Here is a 23732-nt window from a genome sequence, read left to right as displayed (position 1 = left end):
ACTCCAGAGAATTTCTAATCTGAGTACACCTGATGCTTGTAACAGAAGAACTGAATTTCCCCAATCACATGTGTAGGATTAACAAACAATAAGCAGCATGCTTACTTGTAAGCTTAGACTCTGCAAGATTGTCTGCCTGTACCGAGGGAAGAAATTGCTGTGCTTCATCTGCTGTTGTCTCTTCCTTGATTTCCATGATCAGTCTCTGGAGCTGCTGGATTTTATTGCGCAGACCTTCAGAACTGGCCTCTCCAAGTGCCACAGCCCAAGATTCACAATTAACCCTTGATGCAGCTTCAAGGTAAAGATCTGGTTCTCCACTCTGAAACTCTGCATTCAGAAAACAATGACATGCTTTCATTAATCCAGATAAACAGATATTTTTTAAGGCTCATGGCAAGATTGATACTTGTACCATTGCAGAATATTATATGGCTTTCATCCATGCTACAGAACCACATGGTATCAAAGTACTGTTGCTCTGCATTCAAATGCAACACAAAATCCTCTCTATGCAAATGAAAGCAGTTAATGTATCCCAAACTAGGTGGCAGTATCATTAAGCTGAAACATGACATACCCAATTTGGTGTGTATTTGGAAGTTCAGCTAGTGCCTTTTAGTACAACCAACTTAAATAAGCCTTTGATTTAGCAGTGACGACTGGCAGAATTCTGTCAAATGGACCAGAGGGATTCATTAGAGCGCAAAGTGTCCATTATTCCTGCTATTAGAGCTGCTCTTTACTTTCAGCTTCCCATTCAGTCTGTTAGAGTACTGCTCATCAATAACAGGCAAAAATTTAGAACCACCCAGCGCCTTCAAGATCGTATCAGAAGGCATCTGCCTCATTTCTATCTACCCATCTTTTCTGTGCTGTCTGACAAAACTTTTGTCTCATGCTCAATCTAATTTTAGCCCATTAAAGATCCCTCAAAACTCCAAGTAAAACAAGGGTCATCCACTTGATGGAAATTCACAAAGGAAATGGTTTCTATGCATTTAAAATTATTTTATATAAACAGTTTCATTTAGTTGCAAATTCAATCTAAATGATCAGGCACAAAGTATAGAAGAAAATAAATGAATGTTGCTTTAACAGAAGACACCAACTGATTTTAAAAGTGTTGATTGTCTTTGGAGGAATAAAAGTTGGTTGTTGTTTAGCTTGAAGAGGCAGCCAGAAAGTTATCTATCAAAGTTAGGTTCGTACTGTGCAGCCACATTACTTGGACAGCATTGTGTGTAACACTATGATTGGTTTCAAGGATTTTTTTCTCTTATATATTGCAGCCACCAGGGATGTAATTTCTAGGGAGAGCTCAATGGAGTGAATCTTTTCCCTTGTGCCCTTTCCTCTGGAAATTATCACCCCCAAACTATATTTATTTTTACTGGGGAGGAGAATTACAGGTGTTCATGTATTTTCCCAAATGGGAGTAAAAGAAGCTTGGAGATACTATGGGAAGCAGAGAGGAGACTAGAGGGTGGAGTTTAAAACTATTATTTCCTGTGCTGTTCCTGGAAACCATAGCCATAGTTGTTAAAAAAACATTTAAAATTACTATGGAACCAATATAACAGAACCTATACAGAGAAGAACCGGTTTTCAATGATCTTCATTCAGTTCTATAGAACCAGTAAACACGGGGCTCTTGGGAATACAGGGGAAAAGAGGTAGGAGCAAGTACCTGCTCAATGCAGATGTAACCCCAGGAACTAGTTGGTTCAGACCAGGTGAGCTGGACAGAGAATGGAGGTAAGCAGTGGAAGGAATCTGTTCATTGTTTAATAAGATTTCCTGGGCATTTATCACCTTGTGTTAGGGTCACTGGAAGTTATGTACATTTAAAGTTAATTACTAAAGTGGGCCTGTTGCTTACTGCAGGGTGATATTTCTCAAAAATTGTTGCCTGGTTTCTGTAATGTCCGTTTTTACAAGAGTAGTATACTGGAAGAATCTGGCATTTCATAGGTTAGATAAGATGGACTTGGCTCACCACAAAATTGCTGCAAGCAAGAAACAACTGCTTAACCGAACTTATAAACATTATCTGTTGTGAGTTTCTACTCTCTGTTACATAGGAGCAAAAATTCTCCAAGTCCAACAGCAAGAGAAAGTGATGCTGTGACAGTGCAGTAATATAGCTTCTACTCGTGTAACTGCAGCATCACACACTGCTGCAACACTTTAGCAATACCCCCTCCCCCAATTCTGTGGCAAAACCAAAGAATTTGGGATTATTACTAAAGAATCATAGTCATGTCATCTCATGTCAAAAAACTTTTGAGGACTTAAAATATAATTATTAGTTCAATTACCTTGGGGAAAAAGAATGCACTCCAGGAAATCTTCATGGAATGAATAAAATTGAGCTAGTTGACAGGATCAGCATGCTCTGCATAAAGATAGCACGCAGGCCACACATTCCCTAGACAAGCTGTCTTTGAAATACGGGAAAAACATCTGTAGGTCTCCCCTGCACAAAGGAAACTATGCTTCGGAAAACAGATAAGGAGTCCCAGAAATGCAAGCTGAAGTGCTTCCACGGAGAGGCTCTAGGATTCTCAGCCAAAGCTGGGGAAATCATTCTAAGAGTAATGGTCCTGCTGACCCAAGCCCATTTGTTATAACATCTCTCTCCTTCCCTCTCTTTCTCTCTCTTGTCATTTATTATACACTTTTTGCTGATACCGGATGTTTGATGGCCTAAATCCAGAGAAAATATTGTTGATTTTACCACACAAGTTTCCTCCTCAGGTTCACTGCTCTAAAGACAAAAAAGTCTGCTCCAACGAAATGTTTGTTGTACTAACTGACTTGCATATATAGGCAGTTTCTTTCTAGTTGTAACTTCACCCTGAATTTCACTCAATAATGAAAAAAGGCATCAATAGCTATAGGATGCAGACCTGTATATAAGTCTTAGTATGTAGAATGAAATGGACCAGGTGGCATGGTACAGTAGTTAGGATCTGGTTTGAATCCCAGCTCCACCATGGAATCATACTGGGTTACCTTGGCGGAAGTTATTGCTGTGAAGATTAGGTGGAAGAGGAGAAAGCAATGTGATAAGCCTATGTGGGTCCCAAATAGGGATTGTAAATAAAATATGGAAATAAAAGTAAATAAATAAAGCGAACAAGTATAAAATGCCTACTAAATTAGATCTCATTTATTCCACTATCTTCAAAGAGTATCAGTGCAATCCTATTCAGATTTGTTGTTGTTAGGTGTAAATTTGTGTTCGACCCATCGTGACCCCATGGACAATGATCCTCCAGGCTTTCCTGTCCTCTACCATTCCCCGGAGTCCAATTAAGCTCGCACCAACTGCTTCAGACTTACTCGTATCTAAACGTACTGCATTTCAATGGGCTTAGACTATAATGAAACTTTATAGGATTCCACTGCTGGTTTTCAGATTCCATACCCAGTTTTGATGAGACTGAAATCAGAATATTAAAAAAGAATAATACTCCATTATGTCTATGGATTTAACCAAGGCTTCCGCCCCCCCCCCCTTCATGCACGGTGTTCAAACAGTAGAATGCAAGGACTGCCTTGCCACCTGCACCATATTGCAAATACAGTATTTGCTAAGACTTGCATCATTGCCAAAATAAAGCCTATAGAGAGGGCAGAGTACACAAATTAAATCAGATGTTCAAATGGCATTTGTTGCAAAACATCAGCCACAATATGGTGCTTCATGGTCTGTGTCAAGTTTGTTGAAGACAGCAGGCTAATTAAAAACATTGCCCATTATAATTAGCAGTCTTGTAAGAAAAGATCATCAATTCAATTACACCTAGAAGCATTTCATTCATGTTAGAAGCAAGACGCATTGACATTACAGTGAAAAGCGAGAGAAGCCTTAGATGTATTCATAGTAAATTAAGAGAATAAGCAGGTTCCCAAATGTGCTTTGTTTTATAATATTTTAGCAGTAAAATAAATAATGTGTGAGATGATACGCAGAAGGGATGTTAGCCGCAAAAGTAACACAGACATCCTGTAAAAAAGTGGTTCTCAACCTTCCTAATGCCGCAACCCTTTATTACAGTTCCTCATGTTTTGGTGACCCCCAAGCATAAAACTATGCAAGTGTTCTTTCACAGAAATTAAACCCAAACTGACCAATGTCATGAAGATCCATTGTTCATGATTGTATATACATTTTTTCCCCAAGGTTTCTCAGGTCAGTTCTGCCTCTTGTCTTGCTGAGCTGTGCCTCCACCTGGAGAGCCTGGTGGGAGACTGTGCTGCACTGGAAGCGCTGCTGGGGTGTCTGGCGGCCGAGTGCGGGTGCCTGCAGGAGGAGCGGCAACAGTGGCAGAACCACCCCCACCCCAGCCAAGCTGCTCACCCTGCTGCGACCCCTGTGAAAGGGTCGTTTGACCCCAAAAGGGGTCTCGACCCCCAGGTAAAGAACCACTGCTATAACAGCATATTTAAAAAGTTTCAGATAGGCAAGTTATATGCTAAAGCAGGGGTAGTCAACCTGTGGTCCTGGCAGGGGCTCATGAGAATTGTAGTCCATGGACATCTGGAGGACCACAGGTTGACTACCCCTGTGCTAAAGTACTTCACACTTAACAAAACAAGTCAGCCTTTGTTTTGTAATCTAATATTAACTAGGAGTTATCAATATTTCTCCCACTTGCTTCATTTGGACCAGAAGAGTTAAATGTGTGTGTCATTTATAACTCCGTCTTTCTACTTTTTTTCTCTCCAAGAATCACTTCTGACCTCTATTATCAGCACTCAGAACATAAATGCCCAGGTCCACACAACTTTCACATCTCATGTATGCAGAAACTCCCTCAACACACACACACACACACACCTACCTCTATTAACAAAAACCTTACAACTAGAAGCTTGCTCATATTAAAAGCAACAAGTTTAGGGATAATGGCAATATACTATCCCTTTCCCTATGGAAGTGTGAATCCAAGTTCCAAGACCCTGCCAACTTCTAGTTAATAGTTATGGACAAACTAGATGTGCTCTGTAATGCAATGGGCACTAGCTCATGGTTTGGTGTGCATTTAGTGCCTCACTTGGAAGCTGGCAACCCTAAGAAGAGGTTTTTCTGTGCACAGCAGTCTGCCTGTCTGCACCCCAAAATACAAAATGTTGCTGGTAAGGGCTGGACAGAGCCTGTAGCCCAGGTGGGACACACCTGCACCACTCTATCCCAACCTCAGCCTGCAAGCCTCTACTATCACCTCTACTATTGCTGTTCATCTTTAGATTATAATTATCAGCTCTGCAGGCAAAAATGGCTACTTTGGACTCTGAGGCATTGTACCACTTTAAGGGCTTCCTCCAAATCTCCAGCAATATTTCCAACTCAGAGGTAGCCAACCTCCAGGTGGGGCCTTGAGGGCTCCTGGAATTACATCTCTTCTCCAGATTATAAAGATCAGCTTCCCAGATGAAAATGCTTGCTTTAGAGGGTGGACTGTGAGGCATTGTACCATTTTGAAGTCCCATATCCAAATCTCAAGGAATATTTCAAACCCAAGGGTAGCCAACCTCTAGGTGGGGCTGGAGAGCTCCTGGAATTACAGCTCATCTCCAGACTATAAAGATCAGGCAGAAAGGGATGCTTTGGAGGTTGGACAGGGTTGTTGTGCAGAAGAAACATTTAAATCCCCCTATACAGGTTGTTGTGGAGATGAAACACTTGAAGCCTACTGCACAGGTTTGCTGTGCAGATGAAACAGGACGCAAAAGAACCTCCGCAACAACATCCAGTTTCATCTGCACAAGATCCTTGCATAGTAGGCCTCAAATGTTCAAACAGTTGCGGAGAAGAGACTGCATTAGCCTTTGAGCAGTGAGGCCAGTCACAGCAGTATTTTAAGTGAGAAGAGGCTTTTCTGTGGCCTCCCTGTCAGCCAGCGATTAGGCAGAAGGAGAAAGTTTTCCCACTCAAAAGGAAAGCACACTCATGCCCACAGACTCTCTTGCGTTGCTCTCAGAAATGCATTCCTCATTTCAGTCAGGGTTTTTTAGAGGTTCCCTTCACAGCAGGCCTGAAGGGAAGAGGGGTGTGTGGAAGAGCAAGAGCGGCAATTGGCCCTGGTGGAGGGGAGGTTCCCCCAATAGGAGACTTTGGAACCTTCAGCATGTTATCAGAAGTTTTCACAGTACTAAGCAGCATGCCCCTGTATTTGGGGTCAGTCTACCACACGACATCATACTATTTGACTGATTATGCACGGGCTAGAATGCCCACAATGGCGGCGACAGGGCTCCAGGGAAAATCTCCGATTATGTGTAACATCACCGCCATCCGAGGCCTGGCCCAACCTAGATCTTCAGAAGACCCGAGTTAAGAAAACACGGATTCTTCTGTGGGCCGGCTTCCGCTGTGGGCGCAGGTGTGGGCTAGGTCAGGCTAGCCCTGTGCATAGCACTCCTAGAGCTTCCAGCCCTGCATTGCATGCGTGGGGCCATTGAACAGGTGCAGCCAGCATGAGCCGGGGGAGCCCGTCCCCCGTGCATACACGGGGAACAGCGGGGCCTTTTGCCCCGCCGCAACAGAATGGCAGCAGCCCGGCATAGTTGATGCCATGCATAGTGGGTCTTTCTGAGCACAACTCAGAGGTAGGAAGCCAACTCCAGGCTGGAAAATTCCTAGAGATTTAGGGGCAGATTAGGGGAAAGACTTCAGCAGATATGTGAGTTCATCCTCCAAAGCTGTCATTTTCTCAAGGGAACTTATCTGTAGAGATGTCTTGTTCGAGAAGAACAGTCCCCCAACTACTGCTTAGCAACCCTTCTCATAGGGTTTCTATGGCTTTTCTATTTAAACACGGTCTAAGGGAAACTTCCACACCAAAGCTCTGCCCATATAAGACCACATTTCCATTTTAAATTAGATCAAAATTAGTGTTCTTCCTTTGACTCAAGTTGAGCCCAAAACTGCCGGAATCAGATTCAGAAAGAAACATGGGCAGAGCTTAGCTCTGCCTTCCAAACGGTGAGGGTATCCCTCCCCTCCGTTCTGCAGCCTTTCAGGGTTTTTTTCTGTTTGTATCTGTGGTGTGGTGCAGCTTTATGTTGCTTTATGTTGCAGCTCATCTGAGAAAGGGGAAGAGAGGATGAAGAACACCTATCAGCTCTGAACTACTGCTTAAGTCTCAACTTCTCCATGCATTACTTATTTGGCAGCACACTTCCAAAACAAAGCAAACATACGTCAACTCACAAACAATGCACACTTCAGTTCTCCACAAAAATTAGGACACCAGACTATTCAAGCTTCTACACACCATTCAGGGCTTATTCAGAGCAATACCTCCATTTTTCTCAAGTTTACACTCAAATATTCCCAAGAGACAAAGTCAGGCTTTTCAGAGTACAGATAAACAAGTCTTGACCTTGAGATCATGTCCACTGTGTTTAGTTCTTTAGTTGTTAATTTTTTTCCTGCTCTCTGCTTCATTTCCACCCATATATACATCCACATACTCCCATCTCAGTCCTCTCTGTGCATCTGAAACATTTTCACCATTTCTCCATTCCTGAATTGCCAATCCTATTTTATAGAATAACTACATTTTTCTCTGTTTCTTTTTTTAAAAAATTATTTTTACATGACAAATGTTACCTTTCCAAACACCTAAAACTGTCTGGAGCACTTTGTGAGTGCACCTGGAAACAAAGTAATTCAGAATTGTTTTCACAGCAGCAGGAAATGCTTGAGAATATCAATCAACCACCACCAGTCTTCTAAAATATAAAGTATTGCTATGCCTAACACGTTATGGTGTAGAATGGACTGTTTGTTACATCCATTGTTATCTTCAGGTTGCATCTAAAGCAGACATCAGAGGCTCTTAAATTCACAAAGCTGACTGAATCCTGAACAATTCCTAAAATTAATAGCGATGAACTCATACCAGGCTAACTGATGCAATGCTAATCGTCGTCTGAAAGTCAAACTTTCAATCAAAGATAAAGAATTCAATTAAATTTTTATCTTAGATGACCCTATTTTTCAAAGAATGTCATGCTCTCGCTACACTATCACAACAGTAACTATAGCGTTATATAACATTTATATTTTTATGCTACGATAATGAATGTCAGTGATTTTACAAAATCAAAGATGTAGTAGTTTCCCCACGGAACATTTCCTTTCTTACCATCTATTACCAAGATCCTCAGGGGACGGCCCCCTTTTTCAGACTCTTTCTCTATATAATATCAAATATTACAGCAGTATTTCTTTTTCTTATTCTCTTAGTGTCTGTTTCTAGGTGACCATGATATTCCAAGCTTGGTTCTTTCAGTAAAAATTAGAGGAAGAGGGTAGGGCCTTTTCCAGGCCTGTTTTGGCCTCTAAGAGAGAGAAATCATTGGGGCCAGGCATAACAAAGATTGCAAGCTCCAGGTTGGGAAATTGTGAAAGTCAAAATTTCTTTTCCTACCCTTTATTTGTTTTGGGGGTTTTTTCCAGCCATAATCCTCCTACCATTTTTGAATGAATAGCTTCCTCTGGTTATGCATTTCTTCATCTGAGGAAGGCTTATCGGAAGGAAACCACTGGGTCATTCTCAGGAAGAAGCCATGGCTTTTATTTTAAGAGCAATTATTTTATACATATTTTATAGTTCTTTTCTACTTGCTGCATAATATTTTTGTGAAAACCCAGTGTTACTCTACAGGCCTGATGCAAAACGTAGAAAAAGACATTAGAAAGTAATCTAATATTTAGCAGCCCCCCCCCCCCGGAACATCCCGACTGCTATCTAGAAATCTGAAGAATAAGTATGACCGAAAGCTATAAACTGTTTTCTGAATAGCAGCTCATATTGTTCTTCACTAATGTCTCAGTCTTAATGGTTCATGTGCAAAGTTGTTAGGAAGTGTGGATACACATGGAAGCTCACACCTGGAATAAAACTTTGTTCATCTTAAAGGTTCCTTTGGACTCAAATTCTGTTCTGCTATTTCAGTCCAACATGGCTACATACCTGAATCTACAAATATTTAGAAAAAGGATTTTGATTTAATCCCATACCTATCTTTGAGAATACCAGACAAATGCTTATTTAATCCAGGCCCTTTCAAAACTGTCAAAATTCTGAATGGCCTGTAACACAGCACTCTTCCACCAGGCATAAGGCCAACACTTACTTACATCTAAACTGGACACCCCACTCTCCCCCCCACCCTTCCATCCATTCAAGCCTCTGTTGGAAAGTCCTTTTGATTCATCTGTCCCCAGGTTTTAGTGACAGAGCTTGTCTTTCTTTTAACAAATTGTTTTAAAGGTAATTGGTTTTATGCATGTATTTAATTTGAATTGTCAGCCACCCCAACTACTACCAGAGAGCAGTGGCCTAAAATATAATAATAAAGACAATTAAAATAAATTAAGATCAAGAATAATATAGAGCAATGATTTTCTTTTCTTGGAAGAGGCCAATAGAAGAGATACCTGCTGTGCCTCTTGCAGTTCAGGTTAACTTCATCGTGAGCTGACATTTAGCATCCCTACATGATTTTGCATGTGCTGTATTGAACATGGCATATTAAACCCACAGTTTTACAGCTAACCACTTCTGCGACTGCCATGCCATAAAATCCCATAACTGTATACAGATTAACCAACATTTCTTTAGCAAATGTGCTAAAGTTAAGCTAAGTCCGTTTTCAAACTGCCTTTATATTCTGTTTTAATAATTGGTTGCTATGGGATTTTTTCCTGTAATTTCATAAAGATCTATTTTATAACCAGCTAAATACTTTGGCCATCTCATGAGGAAGGACTCCCTGGAGAAGAGCCTAATGCTGGGACTTTTTGTGTGTGTCTCTAGGGCAAGAGAAGAAGGGGATGGCAGAGAATGAGGTGGCTAGATGGAGTCACTGAAGCAGTTGGTGCAAACTTAAATGGACTCCGGGGAATGGTAGAGGACAGGAAGGCCTGGAGGATCATTGTCCATGGGGTTGTGATGGATCGGACACAACTTCGCACCTAACAACAGCAACAACTAGTAATATATATTTACTTGTTCATACAAACCCACTTGCATCAGATTAGCATACTGTGGTTGAGCCATTTTAGAGACATGTGACTTCCTTCCATTTTCTACTCCTTTACTGGGTTTCTGAAGCACTGTGGTGTACTGTTTAAAATGTCTATAGCACTTCATACACAGGAAAGCATTCTGAAAATCAGAAGTGTTTTGAAAGCGAAACATGTACAGAAACAATGTACTGGTTTCGCTCCTGGTTCATCACCAAATAAAGAATCTTACAAGGTTCTGAAGGGAAGAACGGATTCTCGAGACTGAACAAATATTCTTTATTCAGTAACTCAAAGAAAAACAACGAGAATTTGCATAGCACTAAATTGTTTCATTCCAATACAATTATAATTTAATTAAAAATTAATTTTGAAAAATCACTTAGTGACTTTTCTAACTTACAGAACTCAACTCAGCTTACAAGAAACCTAAAAAACCCACAAAATACATAAAAACTAAAATTACAATAATAATTTACAATGGCCAATAGATAGAAACATTAAATTAATCAAATGCCATCTGCACACACACACACACACACACACACACACATAGAGACACACACAAAAACACTCCTATGAGAGTTTTAAATAAGAATAATTTCTTCAGACAGAGGGCATCCAGGCCTGCACAGAAGGCATGGTCAGGCCTGTCGCAGTGCAGAGAGGCAGTGTGCACACCAGTGTGTGTTGGGGGCAGGTAGCGGGCACCTATTTAAGGTGCCACAGGCTCATTGCCTGGTCTCTCCACTGAGCTCCAGCCTGGACAGCCTACCTCCCTCCCACTCTCCTTTCTTTGGCTGATTATATGATACAGTTCATGTCGTTATAGTTCAAATTTCATTGTATTATTTGTTCATTGAAGCTGCGGTTTAAGGCACAGAAAGGAGCCTGTTAGTAGGGAGACCGGCTGATGAACGAGAGTGGCTAACCCAGCTGAGAGGCCAGGGACTCATAGCCAGGTGGCCAGGGTAGCCAAAAAGAGGTGGACACCCATTGGCCCCCACTCAGGTCACTTCTCACAGAAGGGATTCCAGGAGGCAAGGGGCCTGCTCTCCCAGCTGGGAAAGAAGCGGGTTCCAGGGCGCCACTGGACCCTTATGTCAGTGCAGCCGGACGGATGTGGATTTCAGGCTTCCCTTCTTGTGCTGGGCCAAACTTCCAGCAGGAGGTTGCAATAAAAGGCTGTGGCCATGTTAATGACAAACAACATGAGTCATGTTTTTTTTGGCGCAGAAAATGCCATCCAGCTAGTCGATTGCAATTGTACTTTGATTCTTGTCCTTTTGCAGAGCTGGAGGATATATTTTGCCTAAATGTTTGAGGGGAAAATTGCCTGGCAAATGCAAAACAGAATTTTAGCTGCATCATTAGAAGTTTCTTACTTACTGAGAACTATTGAAACATCTGCTTTATTCCTGAACTGCACAATAGAACACCGCTCCAGGATTAGTACCTCCAAGACTTCAGAACTCTGTGACAATACAAGAAATAGCAAAGCATTCAAACTAAGCACCTGTGGGATTTTATATTTATATATTCACATCCAACACACGACATAATGTTTGGTTAACAGTGTAGATAAGAAACAAACAATAAAGCTTTTTTTATCATTGTCCTTTGCCCTTCTACTTCAATTAAATTAAAAGTAAACAGAAAAGTTGATTATAAAAATATAGACTTTTGACCACTGACAGAGGTCAGAATGTCCTTCCTCTCAGGTCTGCAGTCCTATGAAACTGACATTTGTGCAGCAAGGAGGAACCCTTTACTAACTTTCTGTGACTGTCCATTTTCTGACATGACTGGGACAAGTCTGGTCTTTCTTTGGAGATTGGTGCTATTTCTTGGAGGGCAGGAATGCAGCCGTAACAGGTCCAACAGAGTTAATGGGACAACCCTAGTAACAATAAGAAATAATTTCCATTGCAAGAAATCATATTGTTCTGAAGGAAAATCATATTGTTCTGCTAATACAGAAAGTTGGTTAATTTTATTACCAATTAATGGCTGTCTAATGGCTCTCTCTTCTTGCAGTTGCTGGGACAATAACTTCTGGACCATTGCATTTTTCCACATAATGGGCAGCTGGTGTTTAGAGGATCATAGAATCATAGAGTTGGAAGGGACCTCCTAGGTCACCTAGTCCAACCTCCTGAACTATACAGGACACTCACAACTAGGCTTGTGTGCTTTGGCGGCCAGTGCCACAGTGCGGGGGGGGGGGCAGCAAGGGTAAAGACTTTCCTTGATTCAGTTCTGAATAAAGAAGCAAACGTTTTGGCTGCCCTTTGAAGGTACTCTCGCAATTCATTTTAAGGTATTTCTAGTTCCAGGAATGTCTCCATCCTCTTGATTAATCTTCAAAATGGAGCTCAATATGTAACAAAGCCCTGGGAATCTTCAGGTTGGAACAATCAATTATCTGCCTCCCTGCTAAATTACCAATCCATCAATTTCATTGCAATGTATTTAACTACATTATACACCACTCTAAGCTTTCTTTGGAACAGCAGAACTATAAACACATTTATATAAACAAATAAACATACAAAGAAACGGGTGTTTATCCGCTTACCATGATTTTTAGAATACAAGCATGATAGTGAACATTATAGAAACACGGAACACTACCAAATAAAGAAAAATCAATACACCTCTGAGTTTAAAATCTTTTAAATAAAATACCTTGCTGTTGCAATGTAGTGCAAACTGCAGAGTTTATAATGGCAGCATACTAGAGGCTGAAACATAAAAGGTGCAGCTGTATCTGGAACCCAACAATCTGACCTTATTTGCCATCTTTGAAAGCTGTAAAACTCATTTGAGGATTTAATTTCTGTGGAGGCTCATATGATAGGTCAAACAGCTTTCCAGCAGAAGCACCTTATTAACATTTGCTCTTTTTGTTTTACTTTTTGTTATATTTTTACATGTCTTACCCTCTGATAGAGAGTTCCTAGAGGCACGGAGAAAGACACATGTCAGAGGTGTTTTTGGAAAGAGGGGGATAAAAAACGGGAGTCACTTTTCTTGCAAGACCCTCACATCTGCTCCAATTTGAATTCCAGAGACATCTGGATGTTGGAGACATGAACAAAGAAGACGAGCAGGGCTTAGAATTTGCCTGAAGGGCTTAGAATTTGAATTTCAGTAAATGGGGAGAAACAATTGAGGAAGGAAATACAAAAATAGGGGGGGAATGTGGGCTCAGAAGAAAGCTATATGTTAGTTCTAGACAGGTTTTATAAATGGGAAACGTCTTTTAAAAATTAAGGACCTATGCACTTATTTTATTTTTAGGCTTTGTTTCAACAGGGAGCTCAGGCAAATAGAGACTTGAGTCAGAAATAAGGAAGTTTAATCATGTCAACGATATACAAGATCCACTGTATTTTATGTCTAACCTAGCATATTTTGTGTGAAGCTAACTTATTGCATATTTCTAAGTCAACAACTGGATGGCTATAAAATTGTCATTACATCCAAGTTATTCCAAAATGAACACAGTATTTCAGAAGAGACAAAAAGGAAGTACTTTATACAAGGACAGCCCTGGCTCACCTGCCATTGCAGACGTAGTGGGTAGAGCCAGAAAGAAACAGGTTTGTGTATGTGTTTGGCGGGCAGTCTGAGTCTGCACACCAGACTGCCGATAAATGGAGTTTCCTTAAGAGACTGGTCACATGCTGAGCAAGCCCTGCCCTGGTGGGGGCAGCCTGGTGGCACACGGTACTAAGTAGCAGAGGGGCTAAGTAGTAGAGGCTTGCACCCACTAGCTACCAACAACTGCTCCCTCCCAGGAGGTTTCCAATGGCTGAAGCACTGGGCGCTACCTGCTGGCTGAGTGGGCACCTTGGCAGAAAGGAAGGCCTCTGGGAGCAGAGGACTGGGCAGTCCACTGACTGTCTAGAATGGGGAAGCATCCTTAAGAGGTTGGACACATGCTAAGCAAGGCTGCCCTGGTAGGGGCGCCTGGCTGGTTCAGTGCCAGATGGCAGAGGGTGGCCACTCAGAGGCTTCTGCCTATTGGCACAGATGCTGTCCCCCCACCAGGGTGGTTGCCAGATGGTGTTGTTTGCTGACCAAGTGTGTGCTTTGGCTGCAAGAAAGGCCTCTGGGAACAGATGGCCCTGTTGGCCACAGATTCAGTCTCTCTCTCACTCTCTCTTAGTTAGGCGTGTAGTCAGCTCCTATCTCTGTCTCTCCTCTGCACTATCAAGTATCGTAATTCCTGAATAAACCTTTACCTGTGATTGTTATTGTTCAATTTATCATGATATCTGTACTGTTTTTCTCCAGTTCCATGTAAACCGCACTGAGCCTCAGGGGAGGGTGGTATATAAATAAATAAACAAAAAAACCCCAACAAATAAATTAAAAATTTAAAAAATAAAATGATCACTAGACAAGATTATCTCCCCTTGTATTGCCAAGGAATACTGGCAGCCAAATAGGTTTTTGGTTCCCTTATTTAAAACTTGTAGCAGAATAAGGTAACCAAGACTAGATTGGAAAAGTTTTAAAGATGTGGAGTAAGATGGCGGCGCGGTCAGTTGTGGAGTTTAATGCTCCACCCAACGCCTAAGGAAAATGGGTTTTAATGAGGCTTCAAGCATCCTTTTTATCTGTATTTGGGGAGGATTTTAGAAAGAACCACCTGGTCCCCCTCACCCGACGGAACTGACTCGAAAAAGAACTGGAAAAAGAACTGGACAGAGCTGAGAACAGTGAGTGCGGTGAGAGCGACGAGGGAGGGGGATGGGCAGAACAGAAAGAACAGAGAGAACGCAGAGCTAGTAAAGGGAGTGACGACCCTGCGGCTTGATGAAGACACCCGGCTGGATTTATTGCAGCTGTGGAATGCAACTCAAGTCAGGGGTGTAGTGGAAACGCTACCGTTCACCCCCCCTCGCCCTCCCCCCCTCCTCACCTGCTCCTTATTCCTCACGTCTGCAAGCTCACCCTCCTCCCTCTGGGGAGCTGCCTTTAGGCTTGTTCCCCGATTAAGTCCACAGAGGGAGACAAAAGAAGAAGTCCCTACCAGCGTGGGAATCGTGGGTGAGGCCGCAGCAACTGAAACGCGCTCCTGCACGGCAAGGGACTGGAGAGAGACCGCGGAGCAGCGTCCAGGGTTTGGGCAGCCATTTGCTTGGCAAGTGCGTGGAACCAGCACCCCAAACTTAAGAAATCGAGCTGCGGAGGAAGATCTCCCTGCGTATTCCCTGCTGGCCCTGCCGCTGGGTGGGGCGTTCAAGGGCCTTTGGTCTATTGTGAGCTGCTGGCCTGGGAGGCCTTCGGAGCTGTGCTACCACTTTAAGCTACGAACCGGCATTACGAAGATCTACCATCCTGCGCTCTCTAGTGGCTTGACCTGGCAGGGTCGTGAAGATCATCCGGGAAACGCAGCCCTGGACCTCCAGGCGACCGACTAAAGTGGAAATTGGACTCAGCACCTGCACGAATCAGCTCATTAGGGGGTTGAGGGGGAGGGGCAAGATAAGGATAAGAATACGGGCATACTCAAGGCCATCTACGGGGAATTAGATAAGTTAAGGTGCCCTAGCAGGGATCTATTGGAACCAGTGGGGGGCAAGGTCGTGAGAACCCCCTCGAGGCGGGATCTGACTAGGCCCTAGCCTGCTGGTGAAATAGGACTGCTGGCTTGCAGAGATAAGGTTAGGGAGGGAGGTTAGGGTGGGTTTAGTGGGTGGAATTGGGTTGGGGGGGCTAGGGTGGGATATTCAGTGCAACCTAGGAGTATTAGTGCTAGGGTTCTAGGGCAGCTAGTTAGCTGAGGGTTTGTTCCCCTGGGAGTATGATTGGAGGGGTACCACCACGAGGGGGGGCCCAAGTTGGGGCCGGGATCTCGTCCATAATGGGTCAAGGGCGATATGGCTGGGGGAGGAGGTTAGACAAGAGAAGGTCAGAGAGCACTTGTGTTAGTCCTTGGGCCAAGCCGTGGTTACACGGCAGACGCCCGAGGCGTGCTCGCTGCCCTTCTAACCTCCGTCCCATCCCCAGATATACGGGGGAGGAGGCAAGGGTGGACCCGGTCTTGGTCCTGTGCAATGCAAGGTCAATCAACAACAAGGCCTCAACTCTGCAACAATTTTTCGCGGAGTCTGGGGCCGACCTTGCGTGTGTGACTGAGACCTGGGCGAGGGGTGGCGAAACAGTCGCCTTAAAGGAACTTGCCCCCCCAGGGTTTGCGGTCCTGCACCAATCCCGGGTCCATAGGAGGGGAGGGGGGGTGGCAATCTTGGTCCGGGAGGATTTCTCCTACAGGGCTCTCCCGGCCCCAGACATCAGGGGAGTGGAGTGCGTCGGTATTGGGTTGGACTCAGTCGAGAGTTTGGCCATCTGGTTGGTATACCGTCCGCCCAACGCCCAACCAGATGTCCTGCCGAGCCTGCTGGAGGCGGCGGCCGCCTGGGCCTTGCAGTACCCCAGGCTTATAATCTTGGGGGACTTCAATGTCCATGCGGACGCGCTGCCCCCAGGACTTGGCTCGGACCTAGTGTCGGCCATGGCGACGCTGGGGCTCTCGCAATTTGTTGCTGGGCCCACCCATCAGGCCGGCCACACCCTCGACCTGATCTTTGGGGCAGGGATAGAGGTGGTTCTGGATACAGCTTTGGCCGTACCATGGTCAGACCATTATGCCCTGCGGGCTCGGATCAAGACCCCACCCCCTCCCCAGTTGGGCGGCGGGCGCATTTTTGCCCGCCCAAGGAGACTCATGGATCCAATTGGTTTCCAGAATGCTCTGCGGGACCCGAAACCTCCCGGCATCTCGTTAGCGGCCATGGTGGAGGACTGGCAGTCCCGCCTGTCGGCTGCCATAGACGAGATTGCTCCTAGACGTCTTCTCTGCCCTCGACTCAAACGGGCACCCTGGTATACTGGGGAGCTCCGGGAGAAGAAGAGGGAATTGAGACGACTAGAGCGAGTGTGGCGGAAGGCCCGTGACGAGGCTACAAGAACATCTCATCGCACGTTTATGAGGGCGTATGAGATGGCAGTGAAAGCGGCTAAACGTGAATTCTTTGCCGCGGAAATTGCATCCGCTAGCTCTCGCCCAGCTCAACTATTTAGGGTTGTTAGATCTCTTACCGCCCTGGAAGATGGGCGCCAAAATAGTAGGAATTTGACCATCAGCTGTGAGGCATTTGCGAGCCATTTCGCGGATAAAGTCTTGTCGCTCCGCCACTCCCTTCCAGCTACAGTTAATACAGTTAATGAACTAGAGGCCCGTTGGCCGCCTTTGGAGGTAACGTTTGATGGCTTCAGGCGGCTCTCTTTATCCGAAGTGGACGGGTTGCTGGGGAGGATGAGGGCAACCACCTGCCCCCTTGATCCCTGTCCGTCTTGGCTCCTTAAGGGGAGGGATGGACGGATAGGTGAGCAGCTCAGGGATATTGTTAACTGCTCTCTCCAGTTGGGGGAGTTTCCTGAGGTGCTGAAGGAGGCGATGGTGTGCCCTCTCCTCAAGAAGCCATCCCTGGACCCACATGACCCTGCAAGCTACCGCCCAGTAGCGCATCTAGCGTTCCTGGGTAAGGTGGTGGAAAGGGCTGCGGCGGACCAGCTCCTAGCGTTCCTGGAAGATACTTCGGCACTCGATCCATACCAGTCTGGCTTCCGCCCTGGTCATGGGGTGGAGACTGTGTTGGTCTCCTTGTTGGATGACCTTCGTCGCCAGCTTGACCGAGGTGGCTCTGCTGTGCTAGTTCTTTTAGATCTGTCGGCCGCGTTTGACGTGGTCGATCACGAGCTGCTAGCGAGCCGCCTTGCCGGTACGGGGATAAGGGGTACAGCGTTACGCTGGATACGCTCCTTCCTCCAAAACCGGACACAGAGGGTAGCCGTGGGAGAGGAAGTATCGGGCCCTTACCGGCTCCCTTGTGGGGTCCCACAGGGCTCGGTGCTCTCTCCTACATTATTTAACATCTTTATGCACCCTCTGGCTCAACTGGTACGGAGCTATGGGCTGGGTTGCCACCAGTACGCTGATGACACCCAGCTCTTTCTCCTCATGGATGGCCACCCGGACTCCCCCCCAGATCCATTTGCCAGATGTTTGGAAGCTGTAGCTGGATGGCTCGAGCAGAGTCGCCTGAAACTCAACCCCTCCAAGACGGAGGTTCTGTGGTTGGGCCGTAGGGGGGCAGATCAGGAAGCGCGCTTACCCTTTCTGGCCGGGACGCAACTTAATATCGCATCTCAGGCCAGGAATTTAGGGGTGACCATCGATGCCTCACTAACACTCGAGGCACAGGTTAAACAGGTAGCTAGCCGGGCATTTTTCCATCTTCGCCAGGCTCGGCTACTAGCGCCCTATCTGTCCTCTGAACACCTGGCCACAGTGATCCATGCGACGGTCACCTCTAGACTAGATTTCTGTAACTCGCTCTACACCGGCCTGCCTCTGGGCTTGATCCGGAAACTGCAACTCGTCCAAAATGCGGCTGCTAGAGTCCTCACAGCTACACCATGGAGGGCTCACATCCAGCCAGTTCTGAGGCAGCTGCATTGGTTACCGGTCGCCTTCCGGATCAGGTTCAAGGTTTTGGTTTTGACCTTCAAGGCCATCCGTGGTCTAGGCCCAGCATATATGAGGGACCGCCTTTTGCCCTATATCCCCCGCAGGGCTTTACGCTCTGCGGGGGCTAACCTACTGGTCGTTCCCGGCCCCAAGGAAGCCCGCCTGGCCTCGACTAGGGCCAGGGCCTTTTCGGTCCTGGCCCCAACCTGGTGGAATGAGCTCCCGGAAGAGCTGAGGGCCCTGCGGGAATTACCAGCATTCCGCAGGGCCTGTAAGACGGAGCTCTTCCGCCAGGCTTATAACTGAGGCCGGGCGGAAAGAAGATCAGCCCCCCCCCTCACAAACTGGTGGTAGAGAGCGTCACCCCCCACCGTAGATGAGGATGCGGAGAGCAAATGAGTAGGCTACGCCATCGCTGTTACAATTATTGTAAATCATTGGTTTTTATTGTCATTTTATGGTTTTAGGGGACGGGTTTATGTAAGCCGCCTCGAGCCTTCGGGGGGAGGCGGGGTATAAATATAAATATAATAATAATAATAATAATAATAATAGAGTTCTGGTGAGCCGGGTTTGATTCTGCGCTCCCCCAAGTGCAGCTAGCTGGGTGACCTTGGGCTCGCCACAGAACTGAGAAAACTGCTCTGTCTGAGCAGGAATATTAGGGCTCTCTCAGTTTCCCCTACCTCAGAGGGTGTCTCTTGTGGGGAGGAAAGGGAAGGTGATTGTAAGCTGCTTTGAGACTCCTTCAGGTAGAGAAATGTGGCAAATAAGAACCAACTCTTCTTATTCTTACTTGCTAGCGGATCTCAGACAACTCATGTCTCCTGTATTTGCACTTCTTTGCATTCATTAAGCTATAGAGAGTCATCCGTTTTCCCCATGGAAGGTTTTCCACGTTTCAAAGCTTGATTCCTTCATTGCTATATTTCCCTGTGATTCTATAAAGCTCCACATGCTGAATACATTAACAGCATCTTTTTGGTACAGCTAGAAGGGCTTGGAATTGAGGGAATTAAAAACTGCAAGATAGCTTTAAAATCAAATATGCTACATTGCCCCAAATTTATGCCAGTTTTAATGGAAATTATGTTGCTGATGTTTTAACAAGCTGCTGTGCACAATCTGTGTTTACCCATACTTGTCAAACCATTCTGATGCACTTCAAATGTCAAATGCAAAAATATAACAGTCTTCAAAACACTGTGGCTTTCCCACCGTCAATTTGTATAATAAGCTCCCAAGGAGAAAACAGAACAGAACATTTCTTTGGAAAGGAGACTAAGAAGTAAAAGACCAAGTGCAAAATGTGTTTCTTTCAAAATGGCCCAAAAAACTACTCCTTTTCCTTCAGGCCACTGTCATATTTAAGCTAAGTGTACCTTCCCAATTTTACTATCAACAAACCAGATGAAGACTGTAGAGACAGATGTTTCCTCTGAAGATTCTCCAAAGCATGAGAAAAAGAACTGTTCTTTAGAGTTGAGCATTAAGATACAATTAGGATACGATGTTAACATTTGTGATATATAGTGATTTTTACAAATACAGGTTCGATACTTCTAATATATAAAGCCCTTCATGGCCTGGTTTCCACATATTTGAAGACTCCCTTTTTCTGACATGTACCTGTGTGCCAGTTGATTTTGGTGCTGTATGACCTATTGGGAGTTCCCTTCTTTTAGAAAGTCAACTTGTCCTCTGTGAAGGTTACATTTTTCTCCATAATGGCTCCCATTTGCGGGAGATGTTGCCAGAGGAGGTGAGTAGAGGATCTTCTTTGGCAAGATTCATAAAGGCTTTAATGATACATAATTTCTGAAAACTAGTTGATATTCATTCTGCTTGTGGAATTTGAGGATCTGGTTGTCTTGATTTCAGAGTTTTCAAGGAACAGTCTCCTTGAATTATAAACTGTTGAGGATGAGGATAGTATAGGGAAGAATAGTACAGGATAAATTTCATTATTTTATGGAAGATTTTTTGCACTGATATTTGTAATTAAAAACCCCATATTGAATATATTTCATTGTGATGGGTTGTTAATTTTCTTGATGTAATATTTGCAGGAGCAAAATTATTATTTTTCAGGTACAAAATTATAAAATTTTGTAAATCACTTCCTGCTGTGAAGCAGGATAAGAACATTTAAATATAAGCAGTATTTACCCAGACTTTTGGGAAAGGACAGTATCTAAATCTAAAAATACATGGTCATATACATTCAGCTTGCACCTCTTTTCAACCAAATAATCCCATAACTGTCTTCAAAACATTTTGTATTGATTGGTAGGCTGATGCTGATACTGATACGACAACATTTGGGCAATTTTGTGTTGTCTTGTTGTTCAAGGAGCTGAAATGACAAAAAAAATCCTTCCTATTCATCGGTCTTGATGCACTAAGGCAAATAATGTTCTGAAGTAAAAAGGTAGACCTTCCTCAAGAGACTTTTATGGCTGGTTTTGATGTCATCATGAGAAAACTCTACTCAGAGCAACTTCAAAAGCTTCCACAGCTCAGATCCACAGTAAAACTCTAAAAGATTTTTCGCACAATAGAAAAGCAGCATCAGCAAAGAAAAACTGTCGAGAGGAAATTAAATACACATTCACATTTCTATGTATTTTACAAGAAACATTTTCAGAAAGAAGTGAATGCAACAGGTTTTGATCAGATGAGCAATAGCACTAATTGATACACCAGGGAAACAGGCTCAAACAATTTGGCAGAGCCAAAGAACAGCAGAAGCCTAATGAAACAGACCAGAAGTCTAACCACATTGCATTCTGTTCAACACAAGCATACCAATGTTATCCATGAGAACTGCTCTGAACATGCCATATTAGAGACATTTCAAGAAAAAACATAATTTGAATATAAACATAAAACCACAGCTAAAAATAGGAGCCATGAATCCAGTGCCCCTTCCCCAACTGAGTTGTCTCAAATAACTCTTCATTATTCTACATTTTCCCCATTTTGTACCACAAGCTGCCAAAGCTCACTGACTTCAATGCATTTAGAAGGGTGTAACTCTGTTTAAGAGCGTCTTGTGGCGCAGGGTGGTAAGGCAGCCGACACGCTGTCTGAAGCTCTGCCTATGAGGCTGGGAGTTCAATCCCAGCAGCTGGCTCAAGGTTGCCTCAGCCTTCCGTCTTTCTGAGGTCGGTAAAATGAGTACCCAGCTTGCTGGGGGGTAAAACGGTAATGACTGGGGAAGGGAATGGCAAACCACCCTGTATTGAGTCTGCCAAGAAAACACTAGAGGGCGTCACCCCAAGGGTCAGGAATGACTTGGTGCTTGCACAGGGGATACCATTACCTTTCCCTTTAACTCTGTTTAAGATTGCACTGACAGACTGGAAAAACTGTATGATGTGCAACATTGTGAGATCGCAACATGAAATAAGTCAAATTAAACTTAAGGGAGGGTAAACTAAAGAAGTGATTGCCATCTTGAGACATAGACTCAAGGTTTTTCTCTCAACAAAACACTCATTCGTTGCTAAAATGAATTCCCTGTATTTGTTTGACATATTAAAATACACAGCAGCTGTCAAATTGTCCCAAATAACAAACCAAAACAGCATGAAGATAATATTTTCACAAAATACACCAACAGTAAATACTTGATCAACATTTGTAAAGGTGAATCCACTCAGTGTTTTATTTTGCTCTGAAGACACAACACCCAAGCCAGTTACCCTGAACTGGAAATACAGTGAGTTTACAGCTTCAGGTACTGAAATCAATTTTATATTAGTTGTGGCAATCTGAAGATTCACTACTATCTGATCACTTTTCAATTACCTTCCTGAAATGAGATAATCTTCTCTCTCCGGGAGCCTGGACAAATGTCCGCATTACACAATGGACAGCAAATAACTGACACCTTATTGCCAATTTCAGTAGAAAGTCAAAAACTGAATAAGAGCCAACAATGCCATTGGGACTTAGAAACACAGGAAGAGCTTTGTTCTTTTAGTTAGGTGCTGGTCAGGCTTGTGCAAATATCTTGATGTTGGGTTTCTGCCATTCCTAGTTCTCAGTCTGGAAGGGGAGGAGCACCCCAGCCATCCTCTTTCCCTCCCTGCCATTTACTTGCCTGCACTGCATAAGGCTCAGAGAGTCAAGCAGAGAGCCCTACTCAGCTCTGTGTGTGTCTAAACAGCTCCTAGCAGTGTCTAAACAGCTCTAAACAGCTCCTCACTGCTGAACTTGCCAGGTGTCCACTAATGTCAAGCAAACTTGTGATAACTGATGCCAATACCTGTCCTTGCTCATCTGGTTAGCAGGCAAATGCAGGCATGCAAAATGGGGGTTGGTGATCTTCACCCAATGCAGTGCTGTCATGATGGAAATGACATCATCACATGCCAATGAAGATTGCTGCCAGGCCATGCCTGCCAACAGTGCTCACAGCCCCATCCCTTTTCTTGGATCTGGGTAAAGTCGCTCCAGGCAGTCTACATCCAACCTCACTGGCCAAGCAAAAAGTATCCAGTTTCCCTGAACTGGCCAGACCCATGCCATTGGATTAGCAGCTAAGCCAATTTAGGCTAAAATCACTGCAGCACAGAAGAAACTCATTGCTTCGCTCCCACCCTCCTGATCACCCTGCCTAGCATCTCCTTCAGAAGTAGATATTGTTGGAGCACAAAATCAGCCAGCAAAGCAGACGGGGAAATAAAGCATGGATGTGTACATCAGACTGGCTTATAGCCCGAACTGACCTACAGAGATTTCCAACTTGGCTGGGGCCCAAAGATCTGAAGCACAACTGTAACTATTAGCCTGAAAAGCTAAACTATCACTCTGAAGAGCAATCTTGAATGATTGCTGCTGAACTGATACGCAGGATTCAAGGGATGTGAACTATTATGGAGTTCAGATATGCCTGGCTACCTTAAAGGTGTGAATCCAATCAGGTGGTACTATTTGCTCTCTATACTTCCTTTTACAAAACAACAGTTACCTGTGAGGATCTAGCAGCCATCTCAAGTTGTAGGTTTAATATAAAAATGGCTAATACAAATGTTTTGACAAAAACAAACAAATACTATACTGCTATTGTGAGCTATGTAACTGATTTGAAGTGGGAAGATATCCAGTGGCTGTTGCATGGTGCTT

At 44.2% G+C, this 23732-nt stretch overlaps 1 protein-coding gene across 13 annotated transcripts in view; it reads right to left on the bottom strand.

Moving 5' to 3' along the window:
• Positions 1-23732, bottom strand: part of INPP4B (inositol polyphosphate-4-phosphatase type II B) — a 291154-nt gene that overhangs the window by 176977 nt on the left and 90445 nt on the right. For 12 of the 13 annotated variants that reach the window (XR_013224780.1, XR_013224781.1, XM_077300219.1 and 9 more), the window contains 2 exons: positions 11441-11525; positions 106-330 (listed from right to left, as the gene is read on the bottom strand). Coding sequence is in view for 11 of the 13 variants with exons in the window: in XM_077300215.1 (XP_077156330.1) it covers positions 106-330; positions 11441-11525 (310 nt within the window). In the remaining 2 variants the exon portion in view is untranslated. The remainder of the gene's footprint in view (positions 1-105; positions 331-11440; positions 11526-23732) is intronic. The other variant, XM_077300220.1, reaches the window with a different exon arrangement.

The sequence above is a fragment of the Paroedura picta genome, chromosome 10 (assembly GCF_049243985.1).
Source record: "Paroedura picta isolate Pp20150507F chromosome 10, Ppicta_v3.0, whole genome shotgun sequence".
Classification (NCBI taxonomy): domain Eukaryota; kingdom Metazoa; phylum Chordata; class Lepidosauria; order Squamata; family Gekkonidae; genus Paroedura; species Paroedura picta.
This window is presented reverse-complemented; position numbering and strand designations above follow the sequence as displayed.